Raw genomic sequence first — 25,360 nt, 5'->3', positions numbered from 1 at the left:
TGTAACTACAGCCCTACATGAAAGAATCCTCCTATTCTAGCATCAGCCAAGAACATATTTACCTGAGGTTTCTCTGGCTTCAGCAGATATCATGACACCCTACTAAGCTATCCTCTCCTGTAAGTTCCTGGTTCCAGTCCTCTAGCTCTGTGAACTTGGGTGTGCATCTTTAGTTCTCTGATCATTAACTTCTTTATTTGTTAAATAAGACCCAGAACTGCTTGGCAGACTTTCTAGGTACATCAAATAAAATAATGCTTGATATAAGTTGGAGTTTATAGTTCTCAGTTGAAAAGGATCAAGTACTATTATTCTCTATCTACAGGAAAAATCTGTGTATTACATTTGTGGAATACCTACTATTTGCAGAATACCATGACTGACTTCTTTCTCTGTGCATAGGAATGAGAGATGTAAAGATGAGTAGAGAGCTCACCTCTGCCTTCAGGAAACTTCAAATTGCTATAGAAACAGAAGAAAAATAGAACCAAATGTATTTCTTTATGTATTATGTATATTTCTAATATTGAGATATTAGAGATTCAATTTATATACTATAAGTTCAGATGATGGAAGAATTCTTCCAAGCGCATGCCAGGAGATCAAGAAAACCTTAAATGACATTTGAGTTGTCTCTTCAAAGTTGTGTGGCATTTTCACAGATGAAGAACTGGAAAGAAAATTCTAAGCTGGGTGGTGACATGCGGCCAGATGGCTGGAGAATGCAGGTATCTGGAAAACAGCCAAGAATCTGGGATTGTTGGCCTCTTGCACAAGGGGACCCAGACTTGCATTTATTTACCTCTGCTGAGAACTCATTAATGAAGACTTTGCTAAAGAACTTGATCCGTTAGCCCCCAAACCGCTGGGGACCTCTGAAGTTGTTAGTCTTGGACGATGAACTCAGGTTGAAGGTTTTGGTTTATTGGCACCAGATTTGAGGTTGGGGTGGGTTGGTAATGTCTAGGTCTCCATCCCCTCAGAGAGCTCCTTGGTGACTCCTCATTCCATTTAAGCTCTCGATACAATCTGCCCAGTGTGTGCTGTACCTGTAATCTGTTTCACTATCAAATCAACTTGGACAGTCCATCAGATTTTCTGCTTAGTTTTGCATCCATACCCATAGAAAATGTTTTGTTCGGTTCTCTACCAGGCCCCAGCCCAACCTCTCTTCAAAGTGAACTCAGGTTCTTGTTTCAAGCAGTGTTGGTATTTTTGGGTTCTCAGTATCCAGAGACTTCCACCTACCTAGAAACTAGAGGCAGCAACCTGTTGGATGGATATTGCCATAGTTTGGGCTTGAGATGATGAGGAGTAGGACAAGGCTGGACCCAGAGCTTCAGGAGTGTGGGGAGGGAGCAATGTCAGGGAAAAACACAATGAAGTAAGAGTTGACAGGGCTGGAACTCACCTTTGACTTTTATTTAATTATGCGCCTAGCTCGTCTTCCCAAACACTTGACTCACTGCTTGTTTTTGTTTGTTCAAAACATTCTGAAGAAACTTTGCAAGCTGAGTAATTGGGAGTGATGATCTGTGTTGGGTACAGACACACATACACACAGACACAAACACACATGGCACAATAGTTGAAATGGGTAAATAAAAGGGAAGAAAGAGATCTAAAGGGAGGGGCATCTTACTATTCTATTGCTGTGACAAAAACCATGAACAAGGCAACTTATGAATGAGGTTCATGATTGCAGAGGGTTAGTCTATAACTACCATGGTCGGGAACATGGTAGCAGGTAGGCAGGCATGGCACTAGAGCAGTAGCTTAGAGCTCAGATCTTGAGACCACAACCATGAGGCAGAAAGAGAGAGTCCTGGGAATGGTGTGGGCTTTTGAATCCTCAAGGCTCACCCCCAGTGATACACCTCCTCAAGACCACAACAATCATACGGTCGGGTGTGGGGGGTGAGGAATAAGAGAGGATTATGGAACACATATGATATGAAAGCAGGGGGAGGGATTAATTGGGGAGAGGAGAGGGACCAATAAGAAGGGGAAAGGGAAGACTGTGGGGGAGAAAGATGAATAAGCACAGTGGCATATGCATGGAAGTACTATAGTGAAATCCATTGTTTTGTATGCTAATAAAAATAATTGAAATACAACAAAAGGAAGCGACCCATAGCACCTCTATAAAATGGATGAAGCTGGCAGGTGTTATGCCTAAGTAATTCTAACACGGAGCAAGTTGAGCCCCCCTAGAGCAGGAGTTAGCAGGAATGAACGTCTGATTGACAGTGGTTCTCACACATGAGTGGGCATCAGGCTCACTTGGCCTTGCTGGGCCTCATCCTCAGAGTGTGAACAGCTCTTCGGTGGGCTGATGAACTGCAGTTTTCACCACTCCCAGGGGACACTGGTGTTTGGAGACAGGCTTTTGAAAGAGTTGAGGCTGGCTTTCCTGCTGATGAGCATGCATCCCTGAGTTGGTCATTCTGCATTTATGATATGGGAACAACATTGGGGATTATGTCTCAGGTCCCTGAGTGGGTGAAATGAGATGGATGGAAACACTTTGCACAGGGCCTGGGCTACAGGTAATGTGCTTTTCTGGATGTGACTTATGAATGTTTCTTTGGCTGGAGGTTTGGCAGATCTTTCCTTATGTTCAAGCAGCTTGTCGCTGATGCTATGAGAATGAGTTTGGGCTCCCAGAACCCTACTCTTAAGCTTTCTGGAGCAAGAAAACTAGGACACTGGTACAGATGCAAGTACTCTGGGCTTCAGCATGAAGGGCCCACCCCAGGGGTGTTGGTGGTGTTTTAACCACAAGGTCTATCAGGCTCCAGCCCATGCATAGCTCTCCTGCCTGGATTCCAGGTCACTATCACACAGGGACATCTAGTGCAGCCAGCTGCAGTTGTCCTCTTGTCACCATGGAAACCAAACTGATACCTAGAAAGATGGGAACAAGGCCTCCAATGGCCTTAGAAACGTGTCCCCCAGAGACAACTGCAAAATTTCAGTCTTCTCTTTGTTATCATTCATTTTTCTCCTTCCTCCTGCTCCTGCATTCAGGTTTACCCTTTTCCCCAGGTCTGATAGGAAGAGAATGAGAGTCAGCACACCCCCAGATCTGTCCCAGAAGAAAGGGACATCCATACAAGCCAGTTGAAGCCGGCTGTCAGGCAAATTCCCCAGAACATGGCACACTGTGCCCACTCCATCCTCAGCTCCCTCGATGGCAAAATGTGTTCATGTACTTTTGCTCCTTGACGTCCTCACCAGGCCAAGTTCTAGGGGATTTTTGACACTTCAGACACTTTTGTTCTTGAGGACCAGTGTGGTGGCTCAGGCCTGTAATCCAGTCACTGGGAAGGCTGTGGCAGCAGAATTGTGAGCCTGGGCTCCCTAGAGAGGTCCTGCGTCAAACCCAACTGAATCTGAAACAAGGTCTCATGTAGTCCAAGATGGTCTCAAACTTATAAACTTCTGATTCTCCTGCTTCTACCTCCCCACTTGCTGGTATTACAGGAATGAGTCACCATGTCCAGTTTACAGTGTGCTGGAGATTGAACACAGGGCTTCGGCATGCTTAGAGAAACATTGTGCTAAGTGAACTCCACACAGTCTAGCTCATCTACATTGCTCCTGTTTGGTTTGAAGGTGGAATGTCTGCTCCCCTGCCTTATACTTTAGGAACCCCTGGGGATGTGAAGAAGGGCCTTTTTGAATCGGTCTCGAAGATGGAAGATAGAGACCGGTTTGTCCCATTTCAAGTTCAGTCAGTTAAGGAGAAATTCTTCCAAGGTCCAGGGACATCAAGGGCAGCCGATCACTTGGGTTTTCCTTAATATGCCCCTACCTTTGATTAAAAGATTGAGAGAGAGACCTGAGCTGGGGAATGTCATCGTGGGAAGGTCATGGGAGGTTGTTGTGTCCTAGCCCCAGCCCCAGGGAGATGAGCTGACTTGCTTGAATTCAGAGGACACAGAAAAGGGCCTGGGAGCTCAGGTCCTGAGGTTCTTCTTCCTCCTTACTACTGCTTTAACCTGCCTGCAGAACACCTGTTCCTCTTGATGTTAGTCTGGTGTCCCCAGGTGATCAATACAAACCCCTTCCTGGGAAGGGAGGCATGGTATGATTTGGGTAAACTTCTGGTGAGTAGACCACACAAATGCTCCCCAAGCATCACTTCCAGAGTAGCCAAGTGCAGTATTGTACTGTCATAAATGGTTATTTAGAAGCTGGGTCTGCAAATACTGATACACTGATTGGAACTGCGGTGATGTGGAGAGGTTGGAATGTTGCAGGCCTAGAATCACCTTATCTTGGGTTAGCTTTAGCTCCCTAGAAAGCCATTCTTTGCCCACCTTTGTGTCACAACTGACACCTTGTGACAAGTAGGTAAAAATCCCTTTTTGAATTTAACTTAGTAGATCACTAGCTTCCACCAACTCCAAAGGTAAGAATGTCATCAGCTGATATCTGGGCCCCATAGGAGAGATTCCTTCTTCTTATAACCACCTTTCTTTCTTTCTTTCTTTCTTTCTTTCTTTCTTTCTTTCTTTCTTTCTTTCTTTCTTTCTTCCTTCCTTCCTTCCTTCCTTCCTTCCTTCCTTCCTTCCTTCCTTCCTTCCTTTCTCTCTCTCTCTCTTTGCCTTCCTTCCTTCCTTCCTCCCTCCCTCCCTCCCCCTCTCTCTCTCTCTTTCTTTCTTTCTTTTTCTTCTTCAAAACAAGGTTTCTCTGTGTAACAGCCCTGGCTGTCTTGGAACTTACTCTGTAGACCAGGCTGGCCTTGAACTCCGGAGATCCGCCTGCCTCTGCCTCCCAAGTGCTGGGATTAAAGGCGTGCGCCACCACTGCCCGGCTTGTTTTTGTTTTTGCATTGACAGAACTCTCCAGGATGCAGTGACCTACACAGGGACGTGAGGTAGGCAGAGAGCAGGGTGAAGTCCATTTCCATGCATATTGTTCAATGTCATTCTTCCTGGCTGGCTACCATCACAGGTGAGAGGAGTTGGTGACCACAGAGCAGCCAGCCAGCCAGCCACACAATGTAAGGCTGCTTCCTGCTCACCCAAAACCTTCTGCAGGTAATTTGTTTTCTGTAAAAATGCACCCGCTTAGAAGTACACCTAGATACCCACATGGCTCAGGTTGTCCTATAACTACTGTTAATGCGAAGAGTGGAGAGACAAATCCAGCTTAGCACTGTATTTTAATTATGAGGTAACTGATTGTTTGAATTTTCCATTACAAATATACCTTGCCCCTAGGTGGGGTTTCCAATACCCCTACCCTGTCAGTGCTGTTTGTACAAACCCACCCCAGCAGTGGCTCCCCTCCTGTTGGACATTGTGATGGGAAGGAGAGATGAAAGTTATTTTTAATTCGGCAACCAACCAAACATCCAAGTCATCCCTTTCAGCAGCTAAGCCTATATGTTTTCTCAACAGGGTATTAATTACCTGGTTCTGGGACTAGCTAGACAGCCTGTCCTGGCAGTTCTGACTGCTCTGCTGGCTGGAAGCAATTGCTAGGTGAACCCAGCAGGACTCAGGGAACTTCAGCAGGGAGCATCCTCCTTCTCAATAAACTCAGACATGGGCATTGGGCAACTCGTTAAACACATTTATTGATTTTGTTTTTTGACAGTAACCAAACACAGTGAGTGACCATTATAAACAAGAAAAGAAAGGCATTCGTTTGTAGTACTTTGTGAGATCTGGCTGCACCTGGAGAGAAAAGATACCCCAATTTCCCAGGAATTTACAAGGCAAAGTGCATTCCTTCAGGAGCATCACAGGGGTTGGGGGGCAGGGAATGGCAGTTTTGAAATGCAAGGAATCTGTTGCCTACTATGTCAGGCCGAAGCTCACCTGGGATGAATGACCGAGCCATGGAGTGGGATTAAAGGCATACCTGCTTAGCAAGTGCATTCCTGCTTGCCACAAACTCAGGAAAACTGGCTGCAAATGAACAAAACATGGAGGTGAAGGAACCACGGGAGATCCAAGAAGGTAGCTGCATGGGGCTAGGGCTTAGCCTGGCAGGAAGGAGAACAGACCAAAGCCAGAAAAATGAAATCAACGCATTAAACACATTTATTGGGCTGTTAACAATAACCAAACACAATGTATGACCTTCAGAAAACAAGAAACAACAAATGGATCTGTTCTGATATCGGGCAAATCCTAGTACGGTTATGTGACAAAGAGGGAAATAATTCCATTCTTATAGTCTGCGGTGATATATATATATACACAACGTATAGCTCTTTGATGTATGTCCTTTTTTTTGAATATTTTCTTTTTAAATCATTGAGTAAACAGAAGAATTGTAATCTAGAAATAAGTGTCCTTGGTCAGCTTTGTCCTGGTTCACCTGTCACCAGCATCCTCAGGGTATCCTAGGACATCGTCAGGGATGATGGGATACAGAGTCCAGTTGATGCTTTTGGAGTGGTGTTTTCTCCCCCTCTCTTTTTCAGAAGAATTTTTGTATGTACAAAGGCTGAGAAGTCTCATTGGATAGAGTTATTAGTTCAGGAAAACAGTATCAAAATTGTAATCAGGTTAACTGGTTGTTTTCTTCTAAGACCTTTGATGAATGAACCTTTGTTTCTGAGACTTGACTTCCCATCCTGGAGGTGGTATAGATGTATGTGTACTTGTGTTTAAATATGTGTGTGTGTGTGTGTGTGTGTGTGTGTGTGTGTGTGTGTATGTGTGTATTTGTGTGTGTGTGTGTAGAGATGTACTCTTCTGACACATTTTTGCAAACAGCTTTCATGAAGAAGGGACCAATCCAAAGAGTGAAAGGCTTAGGGGAAGAAGGAGAAGGAAGAAAGAGGGGGGCATTGTGGGTTCCGTCAATTCACAGGTGTAGAATTTCACTGAGGGATTCTTCTTGGCTTTGTTCCCTACTTGAGGAGCCATTCGTTTACTGGAGAGAGAGAAAGAAACAACACCGAACACACACATACACACAACACAAAACAAGGCACAGCTGAATTAATGTGCATACAGTGCAAGGGGTCTACTCAAAAGGGGAAGGGGCCGTCTTCTAAATGCCTGCTTGTTCATTAGCAGCATGACTAGTCCCTGCCCCATGGCCTTCTAGATTTGTGTTTTCCAGCCAAGATCTTCAGGTGGCTACCATGAAGCCAAGTCAATGAAACGAATAAATGTCGCTGGGCGGTGGTGGTGCACGCCTATAATCCCAGCACTCGGGAGGCAGAGGCAGGTGGATCTCGAGGTGAGTTCGAGGCCAGCCTGGGCTACAGAGCTAGTCCAGGACAGGCTTCAAAGCTACAGAGAAATCCTGTCTCAAAAAACCAAAAAACAAAAAAAACAACAAAACAAAAAACAAATGTCCTTGTATTATCAAGCTAGTCACACTTCAAATGTTCAATAGCTGAGACAGGTATAGACTATTTTTGTCATGTAGAAAGTTCTAGTAGGGGGCACTGGTTTAGACCAGAGATAGGAAAACTTTAGTTAACAGCCTCAATTGAACACATTCCCTCCACCCCATTTACTTGCATATTGGCTATAGCTGATTTCATGCCACATCATTTGCATGTTACCTATGACTGACTTCATACTACTTCACTGGAGTGGGGCAGAGACTAACTGACCTACACCACCTAATATGTTTGATTGCTGTTCTTTATACCCAAAGTGCCAAACCCTGGTTTAGATCACAACCTCTCTGTGGTTAGGGTCATATCTGTCTTCATCACCACTGTACCACCACCACTACCTAAGTGCCCGATATATAGTAGGTGCCCAATAAATCAGTGAGGAATACAGAGAAGGGTCAATGATAGAATCAGGCATTTATCCAGTAGTTGTGGCTGAAAGGGAGCAAGGACTCTATACTTTAGTCATCCTCCTGAGTGTCTAAGAGAGGAAAAAAAGGATGGAAGGAATTCAGAGGAAAGAGGACCAATGCAGTTGAGGTTAAGGGGCAGCAGTGGTAGCTGTTTTCCAAAGCTTTTTGGAAATGACCACAGCCCTTGTATTTGGGGACCATGTCATTGGTATGAAGGACTCCCCATTCAGGCACAAGCTATGGTGACCGTCAAGATTGCTAGGAAGAGAGCAGAAACAGTGGGAAAAGTTGGCGTTGCATGGCTTGTTAAAGGTAGACCTTGAATGTCTTGACTCTTAGTGCAGGACATTGCTGGAACTCTGCCCTGTTTGACCTTCCTTTCCACACTGGGAGTTTGCCGTGATGGCTGAAGGATGTTCAGTCAGTGTGTGGAAGAAAAGTCAGAAGTCTGAGTGTGGACCAGCCAGGCACAGGAGACAGATGCCATCTTAAGTGCCTCCTTTAGTAGGAAAAATAACTGCTTATAGGGACATGGCACTGGACAAAAATAGGACTACCCACTCATTCGACCCTAGCTCAGTGTGTCATTTAGAGCATTCCATTCCTTTTAAGGGGACACATAGCTAAAACCTCCAATGCTTCTTAGTGCTCTGTCTTAAAACAGCCTTGGGGAAATCAGGTTTTCTGAAATCTCAGATAAAATGTCAATAGAAGGGACTGTCATTGCCCAAACAAGAGCAGATGTAAAGGTTTGATACATGTGATGTTAAACATCTGTACACATTAACAATACATCACACAAATCAAGCCTCTAAGCTTCATCTCCTTCATCTATGTATGACACACAGAATTTGCTAATAGAGAAGCACCTTGCAAATGGGTGTGGCAGTGACTTTACCATGGAAGTTCCTACAATGGGACATAGGCCTAAGCTAGAAGAGGGCCCTCTGGCTTGGATGCTGCTCCAGGGGCCACTGTACTCACCTCTGTACTGCAGCTTCTGGGCCCTGTTGTTAGGACAGTCCTTCCCCTGTAAACTGAAGTTGATGTTGGTGCGGATACAGCGGTTGTTGAGTGGCTGAACAGGCCTGAAGTTGTCACTCATGCTCAGAAAGATCTGCGATGGCTGATTCTGGCTGAGGAGGCGTAGGGAATGCATCTGAGGAGAGAAACAGCTGTGAGATCCAGCCACTCTGTGCTGGGGAAGAAAGGCCACGTGAGCTGTTGCCTGGCCAGGTAACATCAGATTATCTGGGAAGGGGCACAGGTCCTCAGAGCCCCTTCTCCCAGCTGAGCTGAGGTGAAGGGACACTGATGCTTTCAGACATGGAGGACACTTACATCTAACTTGCTAGCTGGTGGACTTCAAACAAGTCATTGCTTCTCATCCTTAAACGTACCCAGGCAGCAGTTTTTGCTTTCTCTGGTACCTTGAACCTATATGGTTACTACCCAGACCATAGCGGTTGATCCACTGAACTAAGCTGGACCAGTGCAATTTCTTTCTTGTGAACACCTGGCCTGTTTGACCATAAGATTGTGAAGCAAAAAAAATAACGCAAATAACTGGAAGAAAGAGAAGGAGAAGAGAGGGGAAGCAGAAGGATGAGAAGGGGAAGAAGAGGAATGGGAGAAGAGGGGGAGAAGAAGGAGGAGAGGATGAAGAAGGGGAGGAGAACAAGAGAGAGAAAGAGGGAAGGAAGAGGAGAGTGGAGAGCTCCCCCCACCTCCCACCTTCTCCAGTCAGTTTTTGGTCTTGAACTCTCTGGGATACTCCAGTATCTCTTGACTATATCCCTTTTCTGAGTTTGAGTGATCGGAGGGAGTTGTTACTGTTTGCCATCCAACAAAACCCGACAGGATCAGGGACTGGAAACTTCATATTGTCAGGTTGTAAACATAGATCTTGCAAGAAGATGAGGTTCTGCTTCACTTGCCCATCTTCCCTCTGAGGCTTTCTAGATTTGGAGCTAGAACAGATGCATGCAATCTACCCTCATCATGGGAAAGAGGAGGTGGGGGCAAGCAAGCCTGGAGTGCAAAAGGAGCCACTGAGCAAAGCTGGCACAGGCTGGCTTCCGTGCAGTGCTGAGGAATAGACTATCTGAAATGATATTTAAAAACTCCCACATTCAAAGCACGTTTGTGAGATGCTGCACACCATGTTACTTCTGCTTGGAGACTGGCACACACATTATTTTTTAAAAGATCTGAGAAGTCCCTTCATCATGAAATCGACATAGGTTCTTTTTACTGTCTCTAGGGCTAGAGAATGAAGCGAGGGTCTCTCTCATCCATGTAGCACAAGCAGTCTCCCACCGAGGTTTGCTTAGGTTAAAAAATAGCTTAAAATTGTTAAGTTTTTGAGAGAGGTACCCACTCTGTAGCCTGGGCTGGCCTAGAACTTGCCATCCTCCTGTCTCAGCTTCTCAAGGGCCGGGGTTGCAGGAGTGAGCCATTGCCTTTGTATCCATTTGCACCTCTATTTGTACGCTGAACACTATCTCAGAGCGTGATTTTGGCACAGACTCTGCAGTCTTACGGGCAGGTGGAGTGTCTTCACAGTTCAGATTAGTGCACTTCAGATGCTGACTCTATCCACATAGGTGTTGTGGATTTAATTGTGTATGCCCAAACTTGTGAATTGAAGGTACTGGTAATCTGTAGTACTCGGGATGTGACCCGAAAGTAGGGTTACTTCTGATGCCATCAGCAAAGTTAATATGAAGTAATTGGGGTTAGCACTTTAATTCAATATGGCTAGAGTCTTTTTAAAGATGGTGCAAGCACACAGAGGACACCAAGTAATAATGAGCAGAGACTGGGAACACCAAGATTTCTGGCAAACCACAGAAGTCAGGGACCAGGCATGGAGCAGATCTCACATTCTCAGAAGGAACCAACCCTCCTGACGCCTTCATCTGGGTCTCTGCCCTCTGGAACTGAGGCAAACAGGTTTCTATTAGTCTTGCCACCCAGTTTGTGCTTTATGGCTGCACAAATCCTGGTTAAATCAGCACCGCAGCCTCAGAACCTACTCATCCCGTCCTTACACTTTCTTCCCATTAGCTAAAGGACCCAAGTGAAGCTCACCTGCATCCTGGTTATGTATACAGGCTTGTTCATTATTATCCAACTTGCTGTCTCATAGCAGGGCGGGATAGTCATCGACCCATCATAAGTGATGAAGCTAGAGGTCTCTGGATACAGTTCCTCTATATTAAGTCCCTGTAGTAAATATGCATCATCTAGAAAGGAAGATAATTAAAAACAAAACTTAGCATCTTGATGAAGTATTGCTGATACATCATTATTCTATATAATATTAAACTATGTACTGTGCTTTCAGAAGACTGTATCCACCAGTATCTTCAGTAACAAACAGTCCCGTTGTTATTCTCCTCACCTAGCTGGTGCCTTATTCATTATTTTTTTTTTAAACCACAGAATTTTATTTATTGTTTACAAATAGTCTAGGTGGCTGAAGTCTCCCCTCCAGGTCATTGTTGTTCACACTCTGCGACTCAGACTCGTAGCAGAGACACTGATGGTTGCATTGTGGAGGTCACACTGACAGAATGGAAAGCAAGCCTTGCAAAAGATGGCGATTCTAAAATTGTTTCATACCAGACGTAGTACGTGTCACTCCCTTCTGCTCACATTTTGGTGGGTCAAAGAAGTCACGTGACTAAGCCTGACGTCAGGAATTTAAGGAAGAAAGGAAGATGGGACTTTGAATACTGGTAAGTTGAAATGACATAGCCCACCACAGGACTGTCTGCAGAGCCCTGGGTGCCCCAATATCTGGCTGCACAGTATTATGGTTTGAACCCGAAATGTCCCCTACAGGATCACATTTTAGAAGGCAACTCTGAACACCATTAGATTAGCAGTACATCCAAGCTCATGTCTGAATGCTTGGTCTGCAGCCTGTCATGCTATTTTGAAGGCTGGCTTGTTTGGGGCCTCGCTCACCGAAATAGGTCCTTAAGGGTGGGCCTTTGATGTCAAACCAGCCCTAGTTCTAGCTTGCTCTGTCTGTGTCCTGTCTGCTACAAGCTCCACTTCAAGCTCCTGTCATCATGGATGGATTGCTCTCTCTGTCATGCCTTTTCTATGATGATAAACGAAACTTCTGAAGTCATGAGCCAAAATTTACAACCAATATACATAGGAATTATGTCAAGGCTTCAGGGCCGGTTGAAATGTCCAGTTGCCATTCTTATGTGTGAACACTGCTTCATTAAAAGGACATTAAGAAAATCCTTTTAGGAAGAAATTAACCAGATCAAATCCTACCATGAAATCCAAAGCTCAAGTTCAACTGCTGACCTCTGTTTTGTAACCCCCCCACCCCCCCACCCCCACCCCATAGGCCCATACAGATGGTCTGATCTTTTATACGTACCACATCTTTTGTTAGTAAATAGTTTTTAATGTTTAAAAATAACATGCATACATAGGAAGATTATGAGGATAAAAGAGAAAAAAAGATATAATTCTAATTATTTGAAACAATTACTATTAGCATTTTGGCGTTTTTTTTTCCCCCAATATTTTTATTCAATGCATTGGCTGAATTTTTTTAGGAAATGATAATGTATTAGGGTCTGCAATTTTTGATATATCCTTCCCTTCCTTTCTCTCTCAATAACTTCTCTTTCTTTGTTGAAGACTATTGCTTTCTTCCCTCAGCCTCCATAATGCGGCAGTTCATCTTCTTATTTTTCTGGCTTCTCCTTCCCAGGTACTGTAGCTTCTCTAATTCCCTAAAAACACCTTTTATTTGCTTCTGTCTCTCAATGTTGTGTTCCCGACCATCTGCCCAAGCCTCTTGTCTTTCTCAGTTCCTGATCCCATTTTACTGTGGCTTTCATGCCCCGGGAATTGCAGATCTGTCTCCAGAGGTGGTAAATGTCCCAGTGCACTGAGAGCCTGGAGAGGACTCAGTAGGGCAGCAAAGCCTGGCTGGCACAGGGATGAGACTGGCTTACTCCTGGAGTAAGAATAAGGACCAGAGAGACAAAATCCACAGTCAGAGGAAGAAGGTGCTTGCAGAGTAGGTTTCCCTGACCTGCAAGCCAAGGCCATTCAGTAATTCACCAGATATTCACTAAGCACCTGTTGAGCTGGGCCCAGGGTTAGGCCCTTAGGATACAGTAATGTACAGGGGAGATGCGGTGCCTGCCTCATTCCAGTTGAAGACTCAGACAGCATATGGCAATATGCATATGTAGATGACCACACCAGGGTGATGATTGCACTGTCTACTGCTATAGGCGTTCATGCTGTCAATCAACTTTTATAGGTAAAGACACTCCTCTATTTTTTCCTTTAGGAGTTGTTCAAACTTTCTCTGATAAGAAAGAACCATCTTTGCCAAGGATTTTTAGTTTTAGTGCTCCTTGACTATTACATGTAGAAGACCAATCAAGTTAGTAGTTTGAAATAATGTAAACAAATCCACCGTTTACCTGCTCCATCTAAAACCTTCCCACTCTACTGTGGTAAAAGGATCCATCCAGGGCTCCGTCAATGCTCGAAGAGAGATCATCCAACCTGGGCTTGGAGAAAAATTTCACTGACCCTAAGATAAAGGATTTCTTCCTCCTCCTTCTCCTCTTCTTTCTCTTTTCTTTCCATTCTTCTTTCTCCTTCCCTTCTTAAAAATATTTTAGTTTCACTTGTGTGTCTGTGTATACATAGATATGTGGTCCATATAGGCAGAAGAGGGTGTCAGGTCTCCTGGAGCTAGAATTATAGGCAGTTGTGAGCCACCTGATGTGATTTCTGGAAATGAACTTAGGTCCCCTACAAGAGTAGCAAGTACTCTTAATTGATTTCTAGTCTTTTTTTTTTTTTTCTTTTTTCTTTCTTTCTTTTTTTTTTAGACAGGGTTTCTCTGTGTAGTTTTGGTGCCTATCCTGGAACTCACTCTGTAACCCAGGCTGGCCTTTGAACTCACAGTGATCTGCCTGGCTCTGCCTCCCAGGTGCTGGGCTTAAAGTCTTGTGCCACCACCACCCGGCTTGTCTTTTTTTTTTTTTTTTTTTTTTTTTGCATGACGTCCTACAGCCTTGGCTGGTTTTGAATTACTAATCATCTACCTCTCAAGTGTTGGTTGGTACACATCACGTGTGCTTGGTAACTTTTAAAAACGTTCCATTTAAATAGAAACTAACACTTTTCATGGGAACACTAAAGCCCCAGGACAAGCCAAAGAGGAAAGGAGCCACTGGAATCTGCCTGGGCCGAGTATGTACTGTGACCTGAGATATCAGATGTTCCTACCACAAAGCCACAATGTCCACAGCACACACTCATATACTGGTCTTCCTGAGTTTCATTGGTCACTAACATAATAAACTTATGCTGGGTATCTATCTCATCCTGGGTGCAACTGTTCTTAGGCCCTGATCATGTGCCAGCACCAAGCTTGGAGCAGATGAGCCAGGCCTAATTAGGTGAATGCAGGTAGAAGTCACAGACAGTGATGTGCAGGCTGGAAGAGGGGCTGTCAGCTTTATCTGGAGTGTGTGTGTGTGGGGGGAGGAACTCAGAAGAGGATGAAAGAAGGAGCTGCCCTGAACTACATCTTGAATGACAGGAAGTAATCAGTGTGTGATTGGCATGGGGTGAGGTGTCAAGGGTACTTACAGAGGCATGCTGGAGATAGAGCTAAGGGAGTTTAGAGGGCTATGGACTTAGGGACAGCTTGAGTGTGGGCAGGATGCAGGCGGAGGGATATTGTGGGAAATAAGGCTAGCAGGGTCAACACAGACCACATGCAGGAGGCCCTTGTCTGCACTGTTGAGTGTTTGGGTTTCAGCCTGGAGGCAGTTTGGAGTCAGGGATGGCCTGATCAGATTTGTACTTAATGAGGCTTGCTCTGATGGCAGTTTGGCCTGAAGATTAACATATTGAATGAGAGAAGGAAGCACTTGGCACATTTTTACTAAAGGTCAAAGTGATTTGTTTAACCAAGCTTGTACAAGGAACATATTGGATACCCTAGCATGCTGCTATTATTGTATTTTATTTTTATTTGGGGTTTGGGGAGAAGGAAGGATGGACACAGTAGAGATGAGGAAGAACTGGAGCCAAGACAAAGAACATTTATATTTCCCAGAAAGTAGACGAGCACCTGTGCCACAGCCATATTTGAGGAAAGGGTTGGGGGAGGGTATAGGCTGGAAGCAAGAGACAAAAAAAGTGATGTTTATGTGTTTATCCTCCTCATGGGGTACCAGCATGTCTCCAAAACACCATAGTGTTGATACTCCAACCTCTGGGGTCCCGGTGGGAAAGTCTTTTTTTGTCACCCCTCTGTCAGATACAATGACCATACTCAGTGGCCACCCTCCTGGGCTCATCAGCTGCTACTGTGTTCTATCAATCTTTTTAGTATGGATGTTTACTCTTTTAATTTTCCTCTACAGAACTTGAAAACAGCTACCTTGAAGAATCTGGTGCTTGGGGCCTGAGTTTGAATGGCTTTGCTGCTTGCCTTTGTATGACTTTGGACCCATGAAGAGCCTCCATTCCCATGTCTGCAGCATACAGAAAGTTGGAGTACCTGGCTCACAGGCTATTAGAAGAATAAAGAGGACTGTGCTCTATAATTACTATCTAGCACAAGACTCAATCCAAGTAAATCCTCAGCCATGCTAGTGTAGCACGAGTCTTAAAAGGTCTTATTAATGAAAATAAACCTGGAACAAGGTATTGGGGTGAATGCGAGAAGACCAGAGAAGCAGAACAAGCCACAGTCACCTCACCTTGCCAGTTCCTCAGCTGATCCTGTTTCCTCAGACTGGAAGTCTCTGAGTCCTCATCCAGAATGAATCTCAGCTGAACTGTTGCTCAAAAGCCTAAAAGATTAATCAGCTCTAGTTCCTGGTTTTCATGCCTTATATACCTTTTTGCTTTCTGCCATCCCTTTCTGGGATTAAAGGCGTGAGTCACCATGCCTGGCTGTTTCCAGTGTGGCTTTGAACTCACAGAGATCCGAATGGATCTCTGCCTTCGGAATGCTAGGATTAAAGGCATGTGTGCCACCATTTTCTGACTTCTAGTATTGTTCTGTTCTCTGACCCCAGATAAGTTTATTAGGGTGCACAATATTTGGGGGAACACAATACCACCACACGCTAGGTAGTATTAGTGTCCCCTTTGTGACCTACAGAGTCCTTGCTCAGCTTCTCTGGTAAACTACTTGTCATACCAAGAACTCTGCCTTTCCTAGCTGGATTAACTTGCCAGGAATTATTTAGCCATCTGACTCTTTCCCACTAAACTGTGAGCCTCAGAGGGAAGACTAATTGAGCAAATAGAATGGTTTCTGCTCAGCAGGTCCCCCTGGCGATGGTGCTGAGCAGAAACTAAGCAAGGAATTAGTCAACGTTGGACAGGCAATGGGGAAGCATCGCTTCAGCTTGCACCACTAACTTTAATGCACTGCACCTACTATCCCTTCTACATGATACACAAAATATCAGGGTGAGGCTGTTGGCCTTGTCTTTAGTCTGAGTTTCCACTGGGTGCCTTCGTCAAGTGCCTGATACTTCCAAAGATCAATACTGGCTTTGATCAATATGGAACAACCAGGCAACTTTAGTATATTGAATAACAGTATGCCCCTTGTAATCTGAGGCAAATTCAACTGAAACAAAAAAAGGTAATTGCAACAGAATAAAGAAATACGATTTTTTTTTTGTTTTATGCAAGCAACAAATGAGGAAAAGACCTCTGAGAACTGTATTCTTGGAGGCAAGTTGCACCTCACCTGTTCCTCACTGCCAAGATTAACTACTGAGACAACAACATGGGAAGTGGTGTGCAGAATTTCCCATTATGTGAAAACACTCCCAAGTCTGTTCCTCTGAAATGAGAGTACATGTTCAATTAAGCATAGAGACAGGCACCTGGAGCAATACACTTAAGCTCTTTGGTGACCCTTCAACACACTTAATACTGTGTCCCCCCAGGATAGCTGGGCGGAGAACTCTCCCTGAGAGCTGTGAAGAAGAAGGCAGTTACGGGCTGCTCTGTGCTTGCATATACATCCATATTTTTACTGGGGAATTTGTGGGGAGGTGTGGCTAACTTGAAATTACAAATAGGCTAACTAAAATACCTTTTAAGAGCTTGTTCTGTGTGCTGAATGCCCTGTTTATAAGTTCTCTTCCAAATGCCCCAGTTGGTGTGTCTTTATCGCCTTGGAGGACGTATGTTAACATAGAAAGCTGATGTCTTCCTATTTGGACTTGGTGCTCCTCTGTATTCTTTTTTACATTGAAGCTCGCCTTTGTCCTTTCTGTCCATGACTTGAGTGTTGCATCAGTTAATTTCCCTCACTGTGACTCCATACCTGGGAGGAACAACTCAAGGCAGAAAGGATTTCTTCTGGCTCACAGTTTGAGGGGCTACTGCCCATCATGGGAGGAAAGGCATGATGGCAGGAATGGCTCATAGTTGTGACAGCAGGTGTGTGATGTAGATGAGTTCATTGCCTCAACTGTCAAGAAACAGGTCACACCATTGAACAAGGGCTGGGCAATAACCCCTAGTGGCTTAATTCTTCCAGTGAGGTCCCAGTCCTAAAGATTCCACCACCTTCTGAAACAACACTGCAAGGTGGGGACAAAGTACACAAACATTCAGGCCTGTGGGGACGGTTGACATCTAAGTCACAACAAATGTGGGCTGCAACTGAGGGAAGAGAAAGTTGCCAGAATAACACACTGCCTGAGGATTTGAGAAGAGAGTGTTCGTTTGCAACAATGCTTTGATCACTTCTTGTTATCCATTCTAGAAGGCTCTTTGCAACCCATTAATCATTAGTTTCGCCTATTGAAAAGACTGTTAAAAAAAGTGCTGGTTCAATGAAATCAAGTGGTACTAACATGATACAAATGTTACCTTTTATGTAATTGAGGTGCCGTGTCTGCTAATTAATTAACAAGGAAAACAGAGGCTTATAAACATCATCCCAGTACAGTGCATTAAAAATTAAAATACTTCAGTCTAAATTACCAATATCTCCTCAAGAAAAACCCTTTCTGAAAATTCAATGTCATGCCTTCAGTCTTGACCCTCACTCTGTTGAAGCGGAATGTGACTTTAATAAAATGGATTTTCTTTAGAAGACTTTTTAAATTCAACCTGAAATTAATTCAGGCTGGTCTTTTCTATTGTCGGTCCTGGTTAGTGAGAATATTTGACAAGTTTTACTCAGATGTATGAAATTTAAGCTCCTGGGGCTGGGGCATTGGCTCAACCATTAAGAGCACTTGCTGCTCCTCCAGAGGACCTGGTGGCTTTGTAACTCCACTTCCAAGGGATCTGACACCCTCTTCTGACCTTTGGGGCACTGTACTCACATGGTGTGCAGATATAAATGAAGGCAATGCCCATACACACAAAACAATCATTTAAAAAATGAAATTCAAGTGCTCGTGGATAGCAATAACATCCCACGAAGCCCTCGGGTGCACTACTTATAGCCAACCATAGTTAAGTGTGCTTCTCTAAAGCCAGCCTGTTCCACCGCTGCCTGCATGCCTTGTGCTATACTCACCTTCAGAGTAAACTGTTGTTGGCACAGTGACTTGCCTCCCAACATTTAGGAGGTGCTGGATTCAACAGGCATATGCCTCAAAACTTAGGAACACAGAAATACTGTATACTGAGTTAATATCAATCACTGCCCAGGCAATCGACCTATTATCTTATTTAATCCTTACCCAGCCCTTTCAACATCAGCTTACTGATGAGGCCATTGTCCCTTAGGGTTGTTAAACACATCTGAAGTCACACAGCAAAGACCATGGTGGAGCTAGGATAGGAGCCCAGTGTGAGGGCTAATCTTGGTAGTCAACTGAATGGGACTTAAAATCATCACGGAAACAAACATTCGGGTGTGTCAATGGGGGGGGGCTGTTCTAGAATGGATTTATTGAGGTGGAAAGAGCCACCCTCAATGTAGGAAGCATTGCCCTATGGGCTAGGGTCCCGGAAAAATAGATGAAAGAGAACCTAGCACAAGCATGCATCTCTCTGACTCTTGACTAGGGATGGTGTGACATGCTGGTTCAAGCACCTGCTGTCATGATTTCTCCCTCACCATGAGTCGTACCCTGAGAGCCAAAGAAAGTCTTCCAGGCTGAGGTGGCTTTTGTCAGGTATTTTATCACTATCACGAGAAAAGTTACACTTGTGATCTCTTCACAAGAGAGCACGGTCACCCATGGTGATAATGGTGGTCTTTACCAACATGGCTTCCAAAATTCTCCCATACTTTGGCAAGAGTACCTTTACTTCTTTTTATAGTATGTGTACATATATGTAAACACACACACACACACACACACACACATATATACATTGTAAATACAAATGCATATATTATATATACATACATGTATATACTGTAAAATATATATTGCATCTTGAAAGAATGATTTCTCCCAGCTTCTTCCTTTCTCAGTTATTCCCTCTGTCCCCATTCCTGTACTCAGGCGAGTGGACTCTCTCTATAATTGCCTTCTTGTGCCAACTGGCTTCTGTGCTGCTCCTTCCTCCCTACATCTCCTCAGCTGGCTGGTGAGATGGCCACATAGGAGCCTTTTCCATAATACGGCCTCAAAGATATATATTTAGAAGTGGTTTTCAATTCCAAGTCATGAAGATTTGAGCTGCCCTTTCAGAAGTAAGGACTTGTCCCGCCTCTCTCCTGTATTTATTCTTACTCCTATGACTTCACCCAAGTTTAAATGCCATCTGGATGCTGATGTCTTCCACATTTGCAACTGTGGTTCTCGCTCCTGAAATCCAGACTCATATATCCAACTGCCTACACCACCTCTCCCCTGAATGCTTAATAGAAACCCCAAGCACGACATGTTCAAGATCTGTGATCCCTTCCCCACCTACAGACACGCTTCATCGGAGTCTTCCCCATATCAGGGGATGGGAATATCTTCCTTCCAGTAGCTTGCAGTAAAAATTTCATGGGAATCCTTGGTTCTATCTTGTCTTAGACATTAAACATCTGGTTTACCAAGAAATCTCCTTCTGTCCCTTTAAAATATATCCAATCACTTATCACCACCTTCTCCCCATTGACCTGGTCACCATCAATGCCACTGTCCCATTATTTAGATGGTTGTAATCACTTTCTTTTTTTCACCCTCACCACACTGTAGTGTATTTAAATTTTTTTTTAGATTCATTTATTTGATTTTATATGTATGAATGTTTTGCCTGCATGTATGTATGAAAATCCACATGCATACCTGGTGCCTGCAAAAAAGTCAAAAGAGGGCTTTGGATTCTTTGGAGCTGGAGTGATGGACAGTTGTGAGCTCTGGGAATTGAACCAGGGTCTTCTGCATGAGGACCAAGTGCTCTGAGCCACAGAGCCATCTCTCCAGCCTTTCTCTAGCCTATTTTTAGTCAAGTAATCCCAGTACATTTATTTTCTCTGTGTATGGTATATGCATATGTGGTGTGTGTGTGTGTGTGTGTGTGTGTGTGTGTGTGTGTGTGTGTGTGTGTGTGTGTGTGTGTGTGTGTGTGTGTGTGTGTGTGTGTGTGTGTGTGTGTGTGTGTGTGTTTGTGTGTGTGGTGTGTGTGTGTGTGTGTGTGTGTGTGTTTGTGTGTGTGTGTGTGTGTGTGTGTGTGTGTGTGTGTGTGTGTGTGTGTGTGTGTGTGTGTGTGTGTGCAGGTGTGCTTGCACATGAGCATGCATGAGGCCAGAAGAGGACATTGAGTGTCTTGCTTTATTTCTCTTTGCCTTATTCCCTTGAGACAGGGTCTGCCACTAAACATGGAGCTAATCTGGCAGCAGGAAACTTCAGTCTCCTGTCTCTGTCCCTCACAGTGGTGGGGTTATAGCTGAAAGTGCAGACATGGCTGGCTGTTTTTGTAGATGCCAAGGATTCAAACTCAGGTCCCCATGCTTGCTCAGCAAGTGCTCCTATTCCATGGACCATCTACCTAGGCCAGAGTGCTCCTTTTGACAGAAGATGATGTCACTCTGCTTGAAGGCTTGGACTAGCTTCCAGTCTGTGGTGCTGTCTCTGGTGACTGGGTATGCCAATCATGACAGTGTGATAGTGTCCTCTGAAGGATGCTGATTTCCATAGGAAGTCCCTATATAAAGTAACATGTATGTGAGAGTTGGAGATAGCTTGGGTCAGGATCAGCCTGAGCTGTCCAACTGTCCCTGTGCTAGTTCTGTGGTTAGTTGGTGCCCCTTCTAAGTGGAAGCAAGTATAAGAAGGGATGTGATGAGCAGTGTGATTGCTCATCAACCTGAACCCAAGCTGTAATGAAGAGAAAAGCATGCTGAAAGGTTTCGTGTTATGTCAAAATTCCAGAATTACAATTAGTTTTGAGACCTTAGAGTTTGTCTTTCCTTGTCCCATAAGAAGGATGCATGAGAGAAAGGAAATAACACTGGAACCATGCCCAGGAGGACCCATGTGTATAGAAGAATGGGCTGTGCTTCAGGAAGTTCCTTCTTTCCCCATCCTCATCTCTGTGGGAGGATTGCGACTTGAGCATTTTGGTCATGTGACAGGTTCTGGTGAGTGGAAAGTAAGCAGTAGTAAGTGTGAGCATATTTTAAGACTAAGTCTTAAGCCTGGCAGTGGTGGCACATGCCTTTAATCCCAGCACTTGGGAGGTGGAGGCAGGCGGATCTCTGTGAGTTTGAGGCCGGCCTGGGCTACAGAGTGAGATCCAGGACAGGCACCGAAACTACACAGAGAAATCCTGTCTTGAAAAAACCAAAAAAAAAAAAAAAACAAGACTAAGTGATAGAAAATTACAACATGTCCACACGGTTGGGTTTGCCTGGCAGACGGACCACCTAATTATTTCCAGTTCAAAACAGCCATTTTTGGGTCAGACATCTCACGGGACTGGGACTCTGTGGCTTTAGGTGGTTGCGTAAAGTGCGCACAGCCATGTAATCTACGCGCATGCGTGGAGTAGCCACACGAGTTCCTGTACGCATGTGTGGCCCAACCTTTATAAAGCCGGCGCCATCTTGCATGAGCCCCTTGTCTCCTCACCCACGTGTACTTCACACAGGCCTGTCACATTTCTGTCCTCTTTAATAAAAACTCTTCTGTGGTCTTGTCGTGTTCAGGACGTGTTCCTCGTGGGTAAGAGCGCCGCTAAATAACTAACACTAAGTCTTAATAGCGCCACATGAATTCATAGGCTAATGGCAAAGGTACTTACTGGGTGTTCCTTTGATGATGGAAAGATGAGAGCCATGTGGATCCCTCTTCCTTAGCTGACCTGAGGACCTCTGCCTGAAGGCAAAGATGTCTTGACTAACCTGCCCACACAGCAGTGAGAAGTCAACACTTATTGCTAAGTGCTTGTTCATTGTATTGAAGTCATTGACTAGTCAGCCACCTACTAGTTGTGCCTCCTTGGTCTCATCTATGAACTGGGGATAGCAAACATACCCATCTAGAAGGCTCCTGTGAACACTACATAGATAAAGTACTACTTGTACAGCACTGGCCCTGGGGTGTGCAGAGTACCCATTCCACATAATCTCTAAATTTCTGATGCTCGCTACACTGCAGAGTGAATACTCCATCGAAGTGATTAAGGCAAATTGGAACTCTGCAGTGGAATGGGTGGTTGAGAGATCAGGGAGGGATGTGTTTGGGTGTTCCTGGGTGGTATGGTTGAAATAGTAGAGCATGAGGGTTTGCAGGATAGTTTTATTTGATATAAGCTAGAGTTATCTGAAAAAGAGGGAACCTCAGTTGAGAAAATGCTTCCATAAGATCTAGCTGTAAGGCATTTTCTTAATTAGTGCTTGATGGAGGACAGCCCAGCCCACTGTGGGTGGTACCATCCTTGAGCTGTGGTCCTGAGTTCAACATACCTCCATGGCCTCTGCATCAGCTCCTGCCTCCAGGTTCCTGTCCTGTTTGAGTTCCTGTCCTGACTTCCTTTGATGATGAATGGTGATGTGGAAGCTAAACCACAATAAACCCTTTGCTCCTCAAGGGGGAGAACACCATTGTTCTGCTCATGGTGTTTTGTCACAGCAGTAGTAACCCTAACTAAGACTGTGTGTGTGCATGTGTGTGTGTGTGTGTGTGCATGTGTGCGTGTGCGTGTGTGTGCGCGCGTGTGTGTGTGCGTGTGCGTGTGCATGTGCGTGTGTGTGTGTGTGTGTGTGTGTGTGTGTGTGTGTATGTGTGTGTGTGTGTGTTACTTCTCCCTGTCTCATTTAAGAGTGTGGAAGCAGGATACTATAATAGGTGCCCCAAGCAGGTAGCATCATCCTCATCTTGACCTGTGTTTGTGGGCTGATGCCAGTATAACCTGCTACCTCTTACTGAGGCTAAGAGGTGGGGAGATGCCTAGGTTGCATGCTTGAGGATGATTCATTTCAGACTCCCTACCTGCCACAGGGCCAACCTTCCCCTGCTGGAGGCTATAGGAAATTGAACTGGAGGGAAGAGAGCTGTGGTTTCCTGCTGAGCAAATCAATCCCTTTCTGCCGATGTCCTGGGCATGGTGGTGTCTGGGCCAATTCTGTGTATCAAGCCATCATTATCCCTGGGGTGAAACTCCTTTCAGATATGTGACAAAGGTCACCCTGGGGGACACCTCCCTTAGAACATCTGCTATTAGAGGACCTATTATCATGTCTCAGCATGTAGGCCAGGTGTCCTGCTTAACCTCACCCCCCAACCCCTTTTTTTCTTTTTCTTTTTTCTGTGTCCCTGGAAGGTGTTGAGCATGAGGGATGGATGGAGGAGAGAATACATCTATTTCCTCTTTCTGTGTTTCTGCTTCAGTGGTGGAAACATCATAAGCTCCCTATGCCAGCACAGAGACTTGGTCCTGCCCCCTCCCCCACCCTGCACCTGTTTCTGTGACTGAAGGGGGATGTTCATTTCTCCAGTAACTGAGATGCAGTGTTGACAGGGACAGATCCCCTCTCTGAACTCTTCCCAGTCCCTTCCATGTTCACCAAATTTTGTAATGCTGCCACGCTGGAATGCTTCGGCTCCCTCCTTCCAGCTTGCCTGTCTTCCTTCCTTCCTCCCTCCCTCCCACCTCCCTTCCCTCCTTCCATCCATCCATCCATTTATCCATTCTTCTATCTTTTCTCCTACTTCCTCTCTCTTCCTTTCCTTCTGTGTCCGTAACCACTTCACTTAATATTAATCAGACTGGTGTAGGGGGAGGGGAGGGGAGCAAAAGACCCCCTAATGATCCCCTCTGCTAGTGGAAATCAGACAGATTGTATGTTGGGGCTTAATGTGCAATTTCATGGCTTTTCATGGTCTCTAAACTGCAAATTCAAGATTATTTGAAAACATTTTATTTAATTTTCATGCCTTTTTAATCAAAAAAGTTAAAAGAATAATAATCTTTTATAGGCAGTTATAAATGTGCTATTTACACACAAGACAGAAATATCTCCCTTTGCTGAGCAATCTAAGCATGTACTTAGAGAGAACTCCACAAGAATACTGATGAGGAAGGGCATGGCTGTGTGTGTGGAAAGGATTAAGTCAGCCTTGTAGGTGATGTATGTTGAGGTTCACCATTGTGTCGCCCAATCCATTCCCCAACCTCTTGAGACAGGAGTGACCTGATGGTGAGCCCCTTGTGGGGAGGACCAGCATCTCAGCCATCTTTACATTCCTACTGAAGATGTGGGCTGGGAGAAATAGCCAGTGACAGAGTGACAGAGGGCAGTGATCTCTACCATCCTTCCACTGTATCTTTCATACCACACTGGAGGCAGAAAGCAGCAGCTACAGGCTCAGTGAAGCACTCTGCAGGGAGAAGTGGGGATTAAAATGTCCACATGTTCTTTTTTTCTATTGTTGGAAATCATTATCTACCTGTTGTTTGATTCACAAATCTAGACCTTTAAGATTTCAAAAACCCGGGGTTGAACTTTTTCACTTGTGAATGAAGAAGCAGTTTTAAAGTGAGGGGGCTCCTTGACAGAGGTCAAAACCGAGACTTGAACTCCAGTTTCCTGCCCATTCCTAGCTAGATGCCCCTGCTGTCCCCCATCTCGACTTTCATCTCTTAATCTGTGCTGCCTCACATGGTTTCCCAGTCCTGTGACTTCTAGGTTTACCTTCTCTGTTCTTTCCCCTTCACCTCGGCACACTTTCTTCTTTTCTGATTAAGAAGTTTAGGATGAAGTAATCTGAAAGTCTGGGAAGCTGGCAGTACCCTACAGATTCATGAGGTATGGAGAATGAAGGAAGGTGCCACCCAGCCTCCTTCTGGAAGGAGATTAGACTTGGATCAGGTGTGGTTCTGAAAAGGTCCATATTGGGTCCAAAGTACCTGGTGGGTGGTTTTTTTTTTTTTTAATCACATATTTGGCAAAGCCCCAACTACACAGACAGCTGACATGGTGGAGTCAGTCAGCTGGTAGAATCCCTGAGCTCATTACCAATCCACAGGATAACGATGACCACATCATCATAATCGTTATTGCCTTAGACAGGCGTGGATGACAAAGGCACTCTGGGGACTTGTGCTTGAAATGGGC

The 25,360-nt window shown here is 44.8% G+C and overlaps 1 protein-coding gene across 1 annotated transcript in view; it reads right to left on the bottom strand.

Moving 5' to 3' along the window:
* Positions 1-5,565: 5,565 nt before the first annotated feature.
* Ca10 (carbonic anhydrase 10) overlaps positions 5,566-25,360 on the bottom strand; it is a 499,797-nt gene continuing 480,002 nt past the window's right edge. The window contains exons 8-10 of the mRNA XM_036195903.1: positions 10,885-11,039; positions 8,776-8,950; positions 5,566-6,900 (exon numbers count right to left, since the gene is read on the bottom strand). Coding sequence (XP_036051796.1) covers positions 6,878-6,900; positions 8,776-8,950; positions 10,885-11,039 — 353 coding nt within the window. The 3' untranslated portion in view covers positions 5,566-6,877. The remainder of the gene's footprint in view (positions 6,901-8,775; positions 8,951-10,884; positions 11,040-25,360) is intronic.

Source organism: Onychomys torridus, chromosome 8 (genome assembly GCF_903995425.1).
Source record: "Onychomys torridus chromosome 8, mOncTor1.1, whole genome shotgun sequence".
Taxonomy (NCBI): Eukaryota; Metazoa; Chordata; class Mammalia; order Rodentia; family Cricetidae; genus Onychomys; species Onychomys torridus.
The sequence above is the reverse complement of the archived record's forward strand: the minus strand, read 5'-3'. Positions and strand labels throughout refer to the sequence as shown.